Source organism: Phyllobates terribilis, unplaced genomic scaffold, assembly GCF_046119375.1.
Source record: "Phyllobates terribilis strain yellow unplaced genomic scaffold, ASM4611937v1 Scaffold_12__6_contigs__length_324123572, whole genome shotgun sequence".
In the NCBI taxonomy this organism is placed as follows: Eukaryota; Metazoa; Chordata; class Amphibia; order Anura; family Dendrobatidae; genus Phyllobates; species Phyllobates terribilis.
In genome coordinates this window covers 309,438,788-309,455,925 of record NW_027362772.1, presented here as the reverse complement: position 1 = coordinate 309,455,925, position 17,138 = coordinate 309,438,788, and the positions used below count along the sequence as shown (strand labels likewise).

Here is a 17,138-nt window from a genome sequence, read left to right as displayed (position 1 = left end):
CGTAAGGCTATATACTGCTATACACAGGGGCCCCATGGGGCAATATATTGCTATACACAGGGGCCCCATGGGGCTATACACTGCTCTACACAGGGGCCCCATAAGACTATATACTGCTATACACAGGGGCCCCATGGGGCTATACACTGCTATACAGGGGCCCCATGGGGCTATATACTGCTATACACAGGGGCCCCATAAGGCTATACACTGCTCTACACAGGAGCCCCATGGGGCTATATACTGCTTTACACAGGGGCCCCATGGGGCTATACACTGCTCTACACAGGAGCCCCATGGGGGTATACACTGCTATACACAGGAGCCCCATGGGGGTATACACTGCTATACACAGGGGCCCCATAAGGCTATAGAGACAACCAGCAGACACATAGCCCCCCTAAAAAATAACTTTTATTAATAATCTCTAAAAAGGACCTAAGAGTCCATAGACAAACAACAATAATACTCTAAATAATAGGACATATAGAATCAGGTAATACACCGACCGGGAGGGAATACAGATTCAAGCTGTCCCTGTTATGTCCCTAAATCCTGTCCCTACCTGACAGCGGAGGTTGGCACCCTAATTTGTACTTCGTGGCGCCCCCGCTCAACGTCGGTATCCCTAATGTCCCTACAAGGACCCTTGTCTTAAATTAAACAAAACCACAATAGTGAGAAAGAGTAGAAAAAGTGAACGTATAAGTGCAGAAGCCGATAATAAGTCAATGATTATAGATGGCCAAATTCATTTGGTCGGGTACACATAAATGCTCTATGGTAGAGGAGCACAGTGCTTGTTTTTCCATAGCCAAATCAAATCAAATAGCAGCCAGAGCAGTCAAATATGGACACATGCTCCACTTTGATCATCCAGCTATATACCTCAAAGGGGGCTCCAAAAACAGAATCCCACCCAGGTAAATGTCTCCCCATACATCAAATGGGATTTAAGTATTGGTATTTGAAAAAGCATAATATCTATATCAAAGTATCAGGTCCAGACTCTGTCATAGATGTACATAATAGTAGACAGAAAGAAAGACACTTATCATTATTAGTCCCTATACCTTTTCAAATAACTAGAAAATAGTAATCAGAATATAAATATCCATTAGTAAGTAAACAACAGCACTTAACCTTGATGGTCCCTAGTCCCAACAGTCAAAAAAATAGATTATCGAAAGAGAGACACTCATCATTGTTAGTCCCTATTCAAAAGACTAGAAAATGGCAATCAGAATATACATTTTCATTAGTAAATAAACAGTAACACTAAACCTTAATGGTCCCCAATTCCAGCAGTCAGAAAGTAGATATCATTAATAAGTAGAAAAATGACACTTATCCTTAGTAGTCCCAACGCATTTCCCACTAGTTTCCACCAGGGTTCATCAGGGGATCTGGGGAGGACTTCAATCCCTCACCCCAGATTGCCAGACAATGCTGCATGTGTAGGGAATTCCTGCCCATATACCTCCCTTATAAACTCAGCTCAGCCCCACAATTAGTAATAATCGCAAAAGCCTGTGTACTGCTGTCATCGTACACATGTCCGGCGTCCACCGCCAAATGCAGGTCCGTGGACCGCACATGGAACGCACGCACCCGGAAGTGACGATATGCTAATGACGCCCACCGGAAATGACGTCACCAGACTGCATCAGAATATGTGAAGCGCATCTGGAAAGCACGCACCCGGAAGTAACGGTGCCTAACTAGCGTCCACCGGGATATGATGTCATCCAAGTGTGGCGGTACATGGTTAGGAGGCAAGGTCTGCACCCATCCCCATAAACGTTTATCAGTGGTTGTCATGGTAGCCAGCAATGCAAACACCGGCCAGACGGGCACACCTCCCACCAACATACCCCATATACTTAAAGTGCCATAGACGGACAGGTCGGCACCAGGGCTAAGATGTCCAAAAGTTATTCAGCGCAAAGTAAATATATACGCTGTACATCGGGGGACAAAAGCATTCAGTATATAATAAACAGGAAGGTTGGAGTCTGACTATTATATAATTGAAGTGTTATCCACATATTACAATGTTGTTTATCATCCACAGAGTATTTAACGCTGTTAGAGTAGGAGAAAAATAAGTCCCAGAAATATAAATACATATTTAACCACAATGGGTATATACATATGGTGATCATTAGACCAATACCATATAGGCTGGTTCTATTCGGCCCCTAATATCACATTCTTGGAATCAGATAAAACTCGAGAAGCTCAACTGTTCATTAATGCCCCCAGGGGCCATTGACTCCATCCAAAAGATCCAACGGGCCTCCCGTTGGAGTATTTTTTTATTCCAGTCACCCTGCCTGATTGACCGTGCCACAACCTCCAAAACCCTAAACGAAATGCATCTCACATCACCCCCATGTTTAGATATTACATGTCTGACGAGTGGTGTATCTCTGCCATGCCTAACGTCTCCAAGGTGCTCGCCTATCCGGACGCGTAATTCACGTTTCGTTTTCCCGATATAATCCATTGGACACGTGCAGAGGTACACCACTCCTGACGTTTTGCAGTTGGCGAAATCTTTCATCTCGTATGTGCGTTTAGTCACTGCACTCACAAAACTCTTTGAAGGTGTGACAAATTTACAGAAGGAGCAGTGACCACATCTGAACGTACCCTTAGACCTACTTCTCAACCATGTGATCTCCTTCATCTGAGGCGTAAAGTGACTATGTACGACTGTATCCTTCACGGATCTCCCCCTCCTATATGTAACCGAGGGTGTTTTTGGGACCAAGCCCGCCACATCCGGATCTGCTCGTAGGATCCCCCAGTATTTTTCAAGAATGCCCATTACTTTTCTTGACTGATCATCATAGGTGCCTATCAGTCGTGTGATGGACTCAGAGTTACATCTGTCTCTTGGAGTAAGGAGGGACGATCTATCTGTCGTCCTTGCCTGTTGATATGCCTTATCTATTACTCCTTCAGGATAACCCCTAGTTCTAAGCCTATGAGATAGATTACATGACTCAGATTGAAAGTCATTCCACGAGGAACAGTTCCTCCGCACCCTAAGGAACTGTCCCTTAGGAATGCCTCTTTTTAGAGGCGGAGGATGGAAGCTCCCCCACTCTAGAAGGCTATTGGTCGCAGAAGGTTTACAATACAGTGAAGTTTTTAAAGTGCCATCACCATTTCTTGAGATTTTTAAATCAAGGAAGGAGATCTCGTCCACTCCCACCTCGCATGTGAAGGATAGTCCAAAAGGGTTTACATTCAGATGTGTCACGAATGTCCGAAAAGATGCCTCATCCCCTGCCCACAGGACGAGGATGTCGTCAATATATCTGCCCCAGAAAAGTATCCGTGGGGCCCAGACGACATCCTCGTCTCTGAACACAACAGTATCCTCCCACCAACCCAGGAGCAGATTAGCGTACGTAGGGGCACAAGGGCTCCCCATCGCTGTGCGCCTGAGTTGGTGGTAGTATCTCCCATTGTATAGAAAAAAATTATGTCGTAGTACAAAATCCAAAAGTTCCAGGAGAAATTTATTGTGTGGCCTCAGGTGTGTCCCTCTACTTTTCAAATAGTATTCAACGGCTGTTAAGCCCACTTCGTGTCGAATGCTACTATACAAAGCCTCAACATCAATTGAGGCCAAAATCGTATTGGAATCAATGGACACACCTTCTAGTTTGTTCAAAAGGTCCATAGTATCCCTCAGATATGATGGGAGGGCTAGGACAAATGGTCATAAGGCTATACACTGCTCTACACAGGGGCCCCATGGGGCAATACACTGCTCTACACAGGGGCCCCATGGGGCTATATACTGCTATACACAGGGGCCCCATGGGGCTATATACTGCTATACACAGGGGCCCCATGGGGCAATACACTGCTCTACACAGGGGCCCCATGGGGCTATATACTGCTCTACACAGGGGCCCCATGGGGCTATATACTGCTCTACACAGGGGCCCCATGAGGCTATATACTGCTATACACAGGGGCCCCATAAGGCTATAACACTGCTCTACACAGGGGCCCCATGGGGCTATACACTGCTATACACAGGGGCACCATGGGGCTATACACTGCTCTACACAGGGGCCCCATGGGGCTATACACTGCTCTACACAGGGGCCCCATGGGGCTATACACTGCTCTACACAGGGGCCCCATGGGGCTATATACTGCTATACACAGGGGCCCCATGGGGCTGTACACTGCTATACACAGGGGCCCCATGGGGCTATATACTGCTATACACAGGGGCCCCATGGGGCTATACACTGCTATATACATGGGCTCCATGGGGCTATATACTGCTCTACACAGGGGCCCCATAAGGCTATACACTGCTCTACACAGGGGCCCCATGGGGCTATACACTGCTCTACACAGGGGCCCCATGGGGCTATACACTGCTCTACACAGGGGCCCCATGGGGCTATATACTGCTATACACAGGGGCCCCATGGGGCTGTACACTGCTATACACAGGGGCCCCATGGGGCTATATACTGCTATACACAGGGGCCCCATGGGGCTATACACTGCTATATACATGGGCTCCATGGGGCTATATACTGCTCTACACAGGGGCCCCATAAGGCTATACACTGCTCTACACAGGGGCCCATGGGGCTATATACTGCTCTACACAGGGGCCCCATAGAGCTAGTTATATGAAAAAGTTTGGGTACCCCTATTAATCTTAAGCTTGATGTTTTATAGAAATTGGTGTTTTTGCAGCAGCTCTTTCAGTTTGATCTATGTAATAACTGTTGGACACAGTAATGTTTCTGCCTTGAAATGAGGTTTATTGTACGAACAGAAAATGTGCAATCTGCATTCAAACAAAATTTGACAGGTGCATAAGTATGGGCACCATTATCATTTTCTTGTTTTAAATACTTCTTAAATACTGACTTACTAAAGCACTTTTTTTGGTTTTGTAACCTCATTGAGCTTTGAACTTCTTAGCCAGGTGTATGCAATCATGAGAAAAGCTACTTAAAGTGGCCACTTGCAAGTTGTTCTCCTGTTTGAATCTCCTCTGAAGAGTGGCATCATGGGCTCCTCAAAACAACTGTCAAATGATTTGAAAACAAAGATTATTCAACATAGTTGTTCAGGGGAAGGATACAAAAAGCTGTCTCAGAGATTTAACCTGTCAGTTTCCACTGTGAGGAACATAGTAAGGAAATGGAAGAACACAGGGACAGTTCTTGCTAAGGCCAGAAGTGGCAGGCCAAGAAAAACATCAGAAAGGCAGAGAAGAAGAATGGTGAGATCAGTCAAGGACAATCCTCAGACCACCTCCAGAGAGCTGCAGCATCAACTTGCTGCAGATGGTGTCACTGTGCATCGGTCAACTATACAACGCACTTTGCACAAGGAGAAGCTGTATGGGAGAGTGATGCGAAAGAAGCCGTTTCTGCAAGCACGCCACAAACAGAGTCGGCTGAGGTATGCAAAAGCACATTTGGAGAAGCCAATTTCTTTTTGGAAGAAGGTCCTGAGGACTGATGAAACCAAGATTGAGTTGTTTGGTCATACAAAAAGGCGTTATGCATGGTGGCAAAAAAACACAGCATTCCAAGAAAAACACTTGCTACCCACAGTAAAATTTGGTGGAGGTTCCATCATGCTTTGGGGCTGTGTGGCCAATGCCGGCACCGGGAATCTTGTTAAAGTTGAGGGACGCATGGATTCCACTCAGTATCAGCAGATTCTTGACAATAATGTTCAAGAATCAGTGACAAAGTTGAAGTTACGCAGGGGATGGATCTGTCAGCAAGACAATGATCCAAAACACTGCTCCAAATCTACTCAGGCATTCATGCAGAGGAACAATTACAATGTTCTGGAATGGCCATCCCAGTCCCCAGACCTGAATATCATTGAACATCTGTGGGATCATTTGAAGAAGGCTGTCCATGCTCGGCGACCATCAAACTTACAGGAACTGGAATTGTTTTGTAAAGAGGAATGGTCAAAAATACCTTCATCCAGGATCCAGGAACTCATTAAAAGCTACAGGAAGCGACTAGAGGCAAAAGGAGGATCTACTAAATATTAATGTCACTTTTCTGGTGAGGTGCCCATACTTATGCACCTGTCAAATTTTGTTTGAATGCAGATTGCACATTTTCTGTTAGTACAATAAACCTCATTTCAAGGCAGAAACATTACTGTGTCCAACAGTTATTACATATATCAAACTGAAATAGCTGTTGCAAAAACACCAATTTTTATAAAACATTAAGCTTAAGATTAATAGGGGTGCCCAAACTTTTTCATATAACTGTATACATGGCCGGACACAAGCGCCCCACCGGTCTCTCTTTCTCGTATCTCGTTTTTGGACGTCTTTCTAATTAATACTTCGATTTCATTCCTGATTTATTCTCTGATCTCCATTTGCCGTCAGTGAATAGAAACCTTCATTGTTTGGACCGAGAAGCAGAAAAGCCTCATTATTTATTGATTTTTTAGGTAAATGAGATTTTGTTCCGGTCAGTGCAGCCGGAGGACAGGAGAGCGGAGGGACAGGAGAGCGGAGGGACAGGAGAGCGGAGGGACAGGAGAGCGGAGGGACAGGGGAGCGGAGGGACAGGAGAGCGGAGGGACAGGAGAGCGGAGGGACAGGAGAGCGGAGGGACAGGAGAGCGGAGGGACAGGAGAGCGGAGGGACAGGGGAGCGGAGGGACAGGGGAGCGGAGGGACAGGGGAGCGGAGGGACAGGGGAGCGGAGGGACAGGGGAGCGGAGGGACAGGAGAGCGGAGGGACAGGAGAGCGGAGGGACAGGAGAGCGGAGGGACAGGGGAGCGGAGGGACAGGAGAGCGGAGGGACAGGAGAGCGGAGGGACAGGAGAGCGGAGGGACAGGAGAGCGGAGGGACAGGAGAGCGGAGGGACAGGAGAGCGGAGGGACAGGGGAGCGGAGGGACAGGGGAGCGGAGGGACAGGGGAGCGGAGGGACAGGGGAGCGGAGGGACAGGAGAGCGGAGGGACAGGAGAGCGGAGGGACAGGAGAGCGGAGGGACAGGAGAGCGGAGGGACAGGAGAGCGGAGGGACAGGAGAGCGGAGGGACAGGAGAGCGGAGGGACAGGAGAGCGGAGGGACAGGAGAGCGGAGGGACAGGAGAGCGGGGGACAGGAGAGCGGAGGGACAGGAGAGCGGGGGACAGGAGAGCGGAGGGACAGGAGAGCGGAGGGACAGGAGAGCGGGGGACAGGAGAGCGGAGGGACAGGAGAGCGGGGGACAGGAGAGCGGGGGACAGGAGAGCGGGGGACAGGAGAGCGGGGGACAGGAGAGCGGGGGACAGGAGAGCGGGGGACAGGAGAGCGGGGGACAGGAGAGCGGAGGGACAGGAGAGCGGAGGGACAGGAGAGCGGAGGGACAGGAGAGCGGAGGGACAGGAGAGCGGAGGGACAGGAGAGCGGAGGGACAGGAGAGCGGAGGGACAGGAGAGCGGAGGGACAGGAGAGCGGAGGAACAGGAGAGCGGAGGAACAGGAGAGCGGAGGAACAGGAGAGCGGAGGGACAGGAGAGCGGGGGACAGGAGAGCGGCGAGCGACGTGCTGCGCTCGCAGAGCATTGTCTGACTGATACATTGTGACAGACCCTCAGATGTGTGAGAAGGGCCGGGGTGGGGGGTGTTTTCAGCCTCCCTTGTCAGCGAGCAGAGACCCTGAGAACCGTCTATTATACATTTCTGATCTTTCCGATATCCAGTGATTTCCCTTTATTTACATAGGACTGCACGCCCCTCTCCCCAGCATATATATATATATATATATATATATATATACACATACACACACATACACACACACAGTAGCAGTGAGCGGAGCTCTGCCCTGCGTGTAATAACAGGGGTGGAGGCAGCCAGACCCCACACTGCAGCCCCCCGCCCGCCCTGTGCAGACAGAGGGGCACAGACACCGCCCGGCTCCGTGTGCGCAGATATTTATAGAAAACCAACAACTCATAAAAGTCTGGAAAAATCCACCAGAAACCGAAATCCTCGATCAGCAGCCGGGGGCGGCGGAGCGTCCTGTAATCCGGCACCGAGTGCCTGATAATCCAGACTCCTGGGGAGAAGGACGACACATGGTAACCAGTCTCCAGATTGTATCCAGTTTATGAAATGAACCATTAACCCCCAAGAGCCTGGACGTCTTCTTGGTATAAAAGTCCATCGTTCTGTATCAAGTAACGTAATGAGACACGGCCCCAAAACTGCAGCTGTGAAAACTCCTGGATCCAGAGAATTCACCCTGGTGTCTTCTCCACATCTGATAATCCGGAATGACTGATAATAAAGAACCTGATGGGACGTATGGAAAGCGGGGTACACAGCAGATGCCCGCCAATAGGGGGAGCCTAGTTAGAGCCCCTCTACGGGTATAATATAAGGAGTCGGGCCCCAAATCAAAATCCATCCCGGGGGCCCCCAAGATTTATAATAGTGGGGTCTTCACGTCTGATCAAGGGGAGTTTAGGAGGCGACTGCTGCCACTGCCCCCTATAATCAGTGCAGCCCGGTCTTGTCTCCTATGTCCCTTTAAATCTGACTTTTCATAAATTACTTATTAACCCCTCGTAGTCACTTGCTTCTATTGGGTTTGGAGCTTTCTTTATCCCAAGAAAAGACTCAAAGGGTGAAAATATCATGGCTGAGGTCTGGCAACAAGTGGGAGGGTCCTAACCGGACTACCACAGGGTGTTTTGGAGATTTAGCAGATTTTTATAGAAACTCACTCTTAAAGGGAACCTACACTACAAATTACAATGAACATCTGGCAGTATTGGCGTTGGCCCCAGTATATGACACCTTTGTTGTAGAAGAAATATGCAAATCAGGGTCCAAGTGCATGGGGGGGGGGGTGTCAAAGCATATAGCCACTCCCACAGTGCACTTCCAGCCTGATTTGCATTTTTCCATTACTCTAGATTTCTCACAAGGTATTACCATATATTCTTGGGGGGCAGCGCCTGCACAGACTGATCATTAATGCCGGATGTAATAACGTGACAGGTTCCCTTTAAGATCTATAGACCGTGATTAATCGTCTCCACACGCGGGGACTTTGGCGCGGTTCTTGCTCTGATGTTTTTTCCAGTGTCCCCCCCAGACCATTCAATATTGGATTCTTTGGTGCAAAAAAAAAAAAAAATGGATAAAAATGCTACAAAGTCACATTCTGCTCAGGATTTGACACCGGTTTTAAAATCAGCATCAAGTTAATTTCAATTGTGGATTTTCGCTGCTGATTTCACATCTTCCGATGCCGACGGAGGGAAGTTTGCACCAAAACTTCAGCACAAAAAAAAAAAAAAAAGGACAAAATCGTCAGAATGTTCCATAAGTACAAAAGAGGCCGGGAAAAGGGAGAAGAACCAGAGCTCGAAATAAAGGCGTATACTCCATGAATGGCGCAACATGAAAATCGCTGCACGAAGAGCGGAGCAGCTCGTATTCGGCTCCCGCCGACTCATTAACTCATTTAAGGGGATGGAGACTTCGGAAAACTATTTTTTTTTTAATACATCTCAAATTAAAGATCGGGGGGAAAAAAATCTTCCCGTATTGTGTATACAGCTCCTATGTAAAGAACAGTACACATAGCATGTAAAGACAAAATAGTAGATTATACATTTAAAATAAAAAAATAAATCAATCAACATTGCCACCAGAATGATTTGCGGCCCCTCCAATCACACACGAGCGATACGCGGCCCCTCCAATCACAGACGAGCGATACGCGGCCCCTCCAATCACAGACAAGTGATATGTGATCACCTCCAATCACAGACGAGCGATACGCGGCCCCTCCAATCACAGACGAGCGATACGCGGCCCCTCCAATCACAGACGAGCGATACGCGGCCCCTCCAATCACAGACAAGTGATATGTGATCACCTCCAATCACAGACGAGCGATACGCGACCTCTCCAATCACAGACGAGCGATACGCGGCCCCTCCAATCACAGACGAGCGATACGCGGCCCCTCCAATCACAGACGAGCGATACGCGACCCCTCCAATCACAGACGAGCGATACGCGACCCCTCCAATCACAGACAAGTGATATGTGATCACCTCCAATCACAGACGAGCGATACGCGGCCCCTCCAATCACAGACGAGCGATACGCGGCCCCTCCAATCACAGACGAGCGATACGCGGCCCCTCCAATCACAGACGAGCGATACGCGGCCCCTCCAATCACAGACGAGCGATACGCGGCCCCTCCAATCACAGACGAGCGATACGCGGCCCCTCCAATCACAGACAAGTGATATGTGATCACCTCCAATCACAGACGAGCGATACGCGACCTCTCCAATCACAGACGAGCGATACGCGGCCCCTCCAATCACAGACGAGCGATACGCGGCCCCTCCAATCACAGACGAGCGATACGCGACCCCTCCAATCACAGACGAGCGATACGCGACCCCTCCAATCACAGACGAGCGATACGCGGCCCCTTCAATCACAGACGAGCGATACGCGGCCCCTCCAATCACAGACGAGCGATACGCGACCCCTCCAATCACAGACGAGCGATACGCGACCCCTCCAATCACAGACGAGCGATACGCGACCCCTCCAATCACAGACGAGCGATACGCGACCCCTCCAATCACAGACGAGCGATACGCGGCCCCTCCAATCACAGACCAGCGATACGCGGCCCCCCCAACCTCTGATCTGTGGTCTGTACTGCAGCCCCTCATCCATCCAGGCAGGCAGCTGATCACCCGGTGGGCCACGCGCGTCAGTCGGCTGCCATCAGTCTTTGTACTTTATGGGTGCAGTAAAGAAGCCCCCCAGATGGCGTTGTGGGGTAGTGATGTGACGCCATAAGGCTCCGCTCAAGCCCCTGCAATAAGACGATTAGCAGCTTGCCCACTTTCCAGCGCCCGCCTTCACTCCGCGCAGATCCCCCCGTGATTTTCATTTCGCCCCAATTTACATTCAAGAATAAAACAAATATATAAAATGAAAAGAACCGTAACAAAGTCTCATGAGAAATACTTGATGAAGAGCGGCGCCGGCAGCCGCCCGCGGGCACTGTATATGGGGCACTGCTTGTATTCGCAGGGCCAGTCGGACCAGGCGTAGCGCACGGCGGACATGTGGCGGCATCCTATAAAGAAGACCGTGATGACTCGAGAGGACGGAGACTTTGCCGCAGCCGGGACCCAGAAGGATCGCGATTCTCCGTCCACCTCGACCCCCGCGCTGCAGAACACCTGCGGAGAGAAATCAATAATGACTGTGGGGGAGGGGACGATGGGCGACAAGATGGCGGAGCCCACTGATACCAGCACCCGGCCCGAGGGGCGTCAGTCACCTCGAATATGTGGGGGCAGGCGGCGGTGACGAGCAGATCCTGGTTATAGGTGATGTTCATATAGGAACGGTCGTAATAGATGTCAATCCTGTCTGGAAACGGACCCTGGAAATGAACGCGGCTGTGACCGTACGCAACCGCTCGGGCCCCCAAATACAGTCTGCGTGCCACAGTCAGCTTATCCCGGGGGTGCACACTGCGGAGAGACCCCAAAAATACTCACATACAGATCTACAGGCGCCGACACTCAGGGCGCAGGGACAAGGACGCCGGCGCTGGGGGCGCGGGATAAGGACGCCGACGCTGGGGGCGCGGGATAAGGACGCCGACGCTGGGGGCGCGGGATAAGGACGCCGGCGCGGGATAAGGACGCCGGCGCTGGGGGCGCAGGGACAAGGACGCCGGCGCTGGGGGCGCAGGGACAAGGACACTGACTGGGGGTAGAGGGATAAGGACACTGGGGGTAGAGGGATAACGACAATGACACTGGGGGAGCAGGATAAAGGACACTGACACTGGGGGTGCAGGATAAGGACACTGACACTGGGGGCACAGGGATAAGGACATTGGGGGTGTCCTGTGTAACGATACATCACATGTTGTGATTTCACCTTCCATACGGAGATGTCTCGTCCCCCAGATCCATCGCGACAGCCATGAACGTGTTGGGCATCTTGGGGTTCGGGACGTAGCCGTAGTCGGCAGTTTGGTGCCATCTGATTACCGGGTAGTTGTCGTCTTGTTGGCTTTTCAGGTAAGTGCTGAGCTGCAGAGAAGCAGAATGTGAACCCCGATACCTGTCCCGTCGCCCCCCACAACCTGTCCGTCATTACCTGTACGAATCCGAAGGGGAAGGTGGGGTCCGTTTGTCCCAGGGACCCCTCATGGAAGGATCGTCTCCAGTCCTGGATCAGAGCCGGGAAGGTGCAGTTATACAGATTGGTGTTTAGGCCGGTGTTCTGCTCCCCTGAAAACCAGAGGGCAGCGGATTAGGGGGGGGGGGGGGGGGGTTTCCAGCACCCACTCAAGGCAAGGATTGTGTGCCCCCATGGATATCTATTTTCCAACAATGCATTGGCGCCACCTACAGACTGTATGTGATTCTGCGCCCTCACGAAGAACAAAAATTTTGATGAGTTTGCATTAAATTTTATATTTTGCCCAGAGTCCCCTCCACCGTCCAATATTGAACCCTGTATCCCCCGAGCACATGGACAGTATGTTCAGAGGACTCTGCTGGAATCAGCAGTCGCTCTTCCATCTTTATTTTATGTCTGATATCAGCAGGAAAACAAGGAGAGGGGGGATCGCGGGCGGAAGACAAGGAGAGGGGGGGATCGCGGGCGGAAGACAAGGAGAGGGGGGGATCGCGGGCGGAAGACAAGGAGAGGGGGGGATCGCGGGCGGAAGACAAGGAGAGGGGGGATCGCGGGCGGAAGACAAGGAGAGGGGGGGATCGCGGGCGGAAGACAAGGAGAGGGGGGGATCGCGGGCGGAAGACAAGGAGAGGGGGGGATCGCGGGCGGAAGACAAGGAGAGGGGGGGATCGCGGGCGGAAGACAAGGAGAGGGGGGGATCGCGGGCGGAAGACAAGGAGAGGGGGGGATCGCGGGCGGAAGACAAGGAGAGGGGGGGGATCGCGGGCGGAAGACAAGGAGAGGGGGGGATCGCGGGCGGAAGACAAGGAGAGGGGGGGATCGCGGGCGGAAGACAAGGAGAGGGGGGGGATCGCGGGCGGAAGACAAGGAGAGGGGGGGGATCGCGGGCGGAAGACAAGGAGAGGGGGGGATCGCGGGCGGAAGACAAGGAGAGGGGGGATCGCGGGCGGAAGACAAGGAGAGGGGGGATCGCGGGCGGAAGACAAGGAGAGGGGGGATCGCGGGCGGAAGACAAGGAGAGGGGGGATTGCGGGCGGAAGACAAGGAGAGGGGGGGATCGCGGGCGGAAGACAAGGAGAGGGGGGGGGTCGCGGGCGGAAGACAAGGAGAGGGGCACGGAGCATGGCAAAGAGGGCAGGCAGGCTGGGTTGTAGTGTATCGAAGATGACCGGGGGTCTCTTCTGTACCTTGATACCACACGGCCCCCTTTATGGTCATGTTCAGGAGGGGGTGGATCATGGCGTTCCACAGTACGGAGTAACTGCACGGACCGGCGTACTCATCCATATAGTCGTAACTCCTGCCGGGACATGGAGAGAAGTTTTTATATTCTATGCAGTAAACTCGGGGTCACGGCAACCGTCGGGTGAGAACAATAGCGGGAGGAGACGTCTGTGATCACGAGAGCGGTTTTAATGTCCGCTTCCCCTCCCCCGCATACACATACTTGTGGGACTTTGCGAGGCCGCATTTGGACAGCGCAGTTTTCGATGACCAGGCCTCCACCGGCGTCCCCCCCCACACCGACTCCACCAGTCCTATCGGATACTTCAACTTTCTCTCCAAATTGCGCCCAAAGATCCAGCAAACGGCAGAAAAATACGTGAAGGCGCCGTGTCCGAGGTTCTCTGCACAGAACAGAAATAATACCGTAAATATGGCGAGAGCGTAATAAACCGCAGACTCTTAAAGGGCCGGCTCACACTTAGTAATAAACTGATTCGTTTCCGCACCAGTCAGGATGTCTGCTCGCTGGAAGTGATGGGTCACATTCACGTGTGTAACCGGCGGTACGCTGGACTATTAGCGCGGGATTCGGCGCGGACCACCCAACACAAAACATATAAACCCCCGCGGTGCACACGAGGTTCTGCATAGAGAACTGTGGCTGATAGATCTGGAAAATCAGAGGCTGGAAACCTTTACCGACCCAATACGTCTGGTAGCTGAGGGTTTGTTACAGCTGCATCCAATGTAGTCAGGCCTGATACATTGTAACAAACCCCTCAGCTGTGAGAAGTACAGTCAGGACAGGATTTTAGTCTCTGAATATAAATTAAGCATTTGTATTCACGGACTGCCAGCAGCGTTCATGACACGAGCCGCCACTCACGGGCCGTCGGCACCGACCACTCCAGGTCCACCTTTGCGAGGTCCAGCAGTTCGGTATCGGAGGATTCTAGGGCCGCGGTGAACAGCCGGACATTGGGGTAACATGCGGCTCGCGCCAGCTCCTCACTGGCATTGAAAATCTGAAAAAAAAAAGAAAATAAGACGAAGATGCGGAGCGGGGGGGGGGGCGGGATCAATTGTAAGGGGGCTGCCTACCTGGGACACGGTCATCTCCATATTACTCTGCCCCCCGCAGAGCCAGACATCGCCGAACAGCACGTCGTCCAGGTGGAGGCTCGTAATCTGCTGCTTGAAGGTCTGCTGGGCGACCAAGTGATACGGCCCCCCGTGGTCCATGGGGTCCAGCAACACCTTCCACACGCCGACATCCCCTGACAGGAGGAATAACAGAGGCTCGTCCAGACCAAAGGACAGAAGAACGGAAACTTCCGCAGATTTATTAATAACTTTTCCTTTACAATTTCTCCGCATCTCCGCTGCAGTCGGAGGGCAGGGAGCCGAGGGGTTAATGCTATTCCCCTAATCCCCCCCCCCCCGCTTGCTGTCAGCCAATGGGAACATGATCGTTTCCACCCTCTGGGGCCTTGCCCTGTTCACAGCTGAGGGTTTGTTACAATGTAGCAGTGCGGCTCTCTGTACTCCGCTGATACAAAGTTACAAACTCTGCAGCTGTGCATTCAGGGCCAGGTCTGGAGAACAGGGCTGATATGGTTTTCTATTCTTGGACAACCCCTTAAGAGCGCCACCCCTGACCACGGGTTGTGCCTGGTACTGCAGCTCTGCTCCGTTCACTGCACTGGTGCTGAGTTGCAATACTGGATACAACCCCCGGTCAGGGGTGGCGCTGTTTCTGAAAGCAGCCATGTTTTTTTTTTTTTTGTAGTAGACAACCCCTTTAAACATTTGCCATATACCGCAGCGTCCTGGTATCTTACCGTGGACGATCACCGCCGTCTTGGAGAAGGTGTCTATTCCTCGCTGCAGGGTCACGGTCACCCGAGCCCCCACTTCTCCGTAGCCCCACACCACGGCCCGGGCCGGCTGCTGCTGCAGCACCATGTGGTCCCCATAGTAGGAGGCGAATCTGAACGCGGCCTCTGGAACAGACACGGGGACGTTGTTGCGTTATTATGGCGCCACTTCTGCCCTCGCCCCGTTCCCCCCAGTCACTTTGATGAGGAGGAGCCCCCAATGATCAGTGCCGGTTCCCTCCCCCCCCCGTGACAGTATAGCGCAAGCAGGGAACATTGTGGCTACAAATGACAGGTAGGCGAGGGGTTAACAAACCAGTTTTCCCACTTTTGGTCACAAACAAAAGCAGAGTTTAGTGGGGGAAACACTTCTAGGCGATAAGGGGGTCCGGGGTCCTCTACTGCCAGTCACATGACCCCCACACAGCGATCTTTAGGATTCCCTTACTGCAAACCTATTGTATCTGATCCCCCAACAAGGAAGATGGAGACGAGCAATGTGGGACGGGGGTGGGGGGTCACGAATCTTTAAAGGGTTAAAAAAAAAAAAGCCAAAACAGAGGAAAACATGGCGCCACCCCGGTGTACAGGCTGTGAGCGGTATTACAGGTGCACATAACCTGAGGAGAGCGGGAGGCGCTATTTCCTAAAGTGAGCAGCCAAGTTGTTCTACCTTCTGGACGTCCCCTTTAAGGATTAGGAGAAAGACCCCCCTTTATATCGCGGTGATGGGGGAATCGGCAGAGATATAACCAGAGCTAATCAGTAGAACTTATTAGGAGCCAGTACTGTAATCAACATGGACTGTCTACTCAGCGGCAGAAGGGTTAACAGATCACGTGACCCTCCCCCCCGCCTGTCACATGACCCCCACCCGAAAATTCTCCCCCACAGTCTCAGGTGGGGTACCGAGAAGGAGAGACCCCCCGGTCCCGTCACTCAGTGCCACAGAAGGGAATCTTCCGCTGCAGAGCCCCGGGGGGCTGCAACCTGTGGCACTACAACTCCCAGCATGTCCTGGCAGCAGCACGACTGATCTGCAGCCCCCCAATGCCGGGGACAATGTGGCCCCTTCTAGTCTGCAGCAGTGGAATCTCTTTCGTTACAATGTGTCAGGCGTTACCTGCACTGGTCAGCAGCGCTCCCAGCAGCAGCAGTATCCGCACAGACATGTCAGCGGCTCTAATGCTGCACCAGGAAGTGCTGCACTGATACTGGGGACGGGGAGGGGCCTGCAGGCCTATAATGCTCACCCAGAGGGCAGAACTTGGCTTCTCACAGCTGAGGATGCAGCACAGTGTGTCACCTCCTCAGCTGCCAACAATGACTCAAAACCGGCAATTAAAGGGACACCGCCCTGCAGCCTCCCCAGATACAATCTGTTGTTCCCTGTTATCAGCCACTTCAGGTTGCAGGATGACAAGGGAAGAGAATTTATTTCCAATAGCTCTGCTTGCTGCAAAGAATGAAACCCTCTTCTTGAAAACAGAAACAGGGCGGTACGAGGGCAGGGATGAGAACAATGTACAGAGCGGTCAGACTGAGCCGATGGCGGATCCTCCGGGGCGGTACGAGGGCAGGGATGAGAACAATGTACAGAGCGGTCAGACTGAGCCGATGGCGGATCCTCCGGGGCGGTACGAGGGCAGGGATGAGAACAATGTACAGAGCGGTCAGACTGAGCCGATGGCGGATCCTCCGGGGCGGTACGAGGGCAGGGATGAGAACAATGTACAGAGCGGTCAGACTGAGCCGATGGCGGATCCTCCGGGGCGGTACGAGCACAGGGA

At 52.1% G+C, this 17,138-nt stretch overlaps 1 protein-coding gene across 2 annotated transcripts; it reads right to left on the bottom strand.

Moving 5' to 3' along the window:
- Nucleotides 1-9,523: 9,523 nt before the first annotated feature.
- On the bottom strand, nt 9,524-16,576 carry SIAE (sialic acid acetylesterase). Of its 2 annotated transcripts, XR_012252539.1 has the most exons (11): nt 16,472-16,576; nt 15,313-15,474; nt 14,573-14,748; nt 14,358-14,496; nt 13,692-13,872; nt 13,432-13,544; nt 12,200-12,333; nt 11,978-12,132; nt 11,367-11,562; nt 10,073-11,265; nt 9,524-9,952 (listed from the first exon to the last, which is right to left on the bottom strand). XR_012252539.1 is itself a non-coding variant. In XM_073657382.1 (10 exons), exons 1-10 carry the CDS (start codon nt 16,518-16,520, stop codon nt 11,035-11,037), a joined length of 1,536 nt encoding a protein of 511 aa, XP_073513483.1. In that variant the 5' UTR covers nt 16,521-16,576; the 3' UTR covers nt 9,524-11,034. The 2 variants fall into 2 exon arrangements, 1 of the variants encoding a protein (XP_073513483.1); XM_073657382.1 differs by having other exon boundaries at nt 9,524-11,265.
- Between the last annotated feature and the right edge of the window lie 562 nt (nt 16,577-17,138).

Excerpts from the sequence above, each read along its gene's own strand:
- SIAE (XM_073657382.1), bottom strand. The coding sequence starts at position 16,520 with ATGTCTGTGCGGATACTGCTGCTGCTGGGAGCGCTGCTGACCAGTGCA. Across the intron at positions 15,475-16,471 it reads AGCGCTGCTGACCAGTGCAG|AGGCCGCGTTCAGATTCGCC; the intron begins GTAACGCCTGAC and ends TGTCTGTTCCAG. Across the intron at positions 11,563-11,977 it reads GAGACATCTCCGTATGGAAG|TGTGCACCCCCGGGATAAGC; the intron begins GTGAAATCACAA and ends GTCTCTCCGCAG.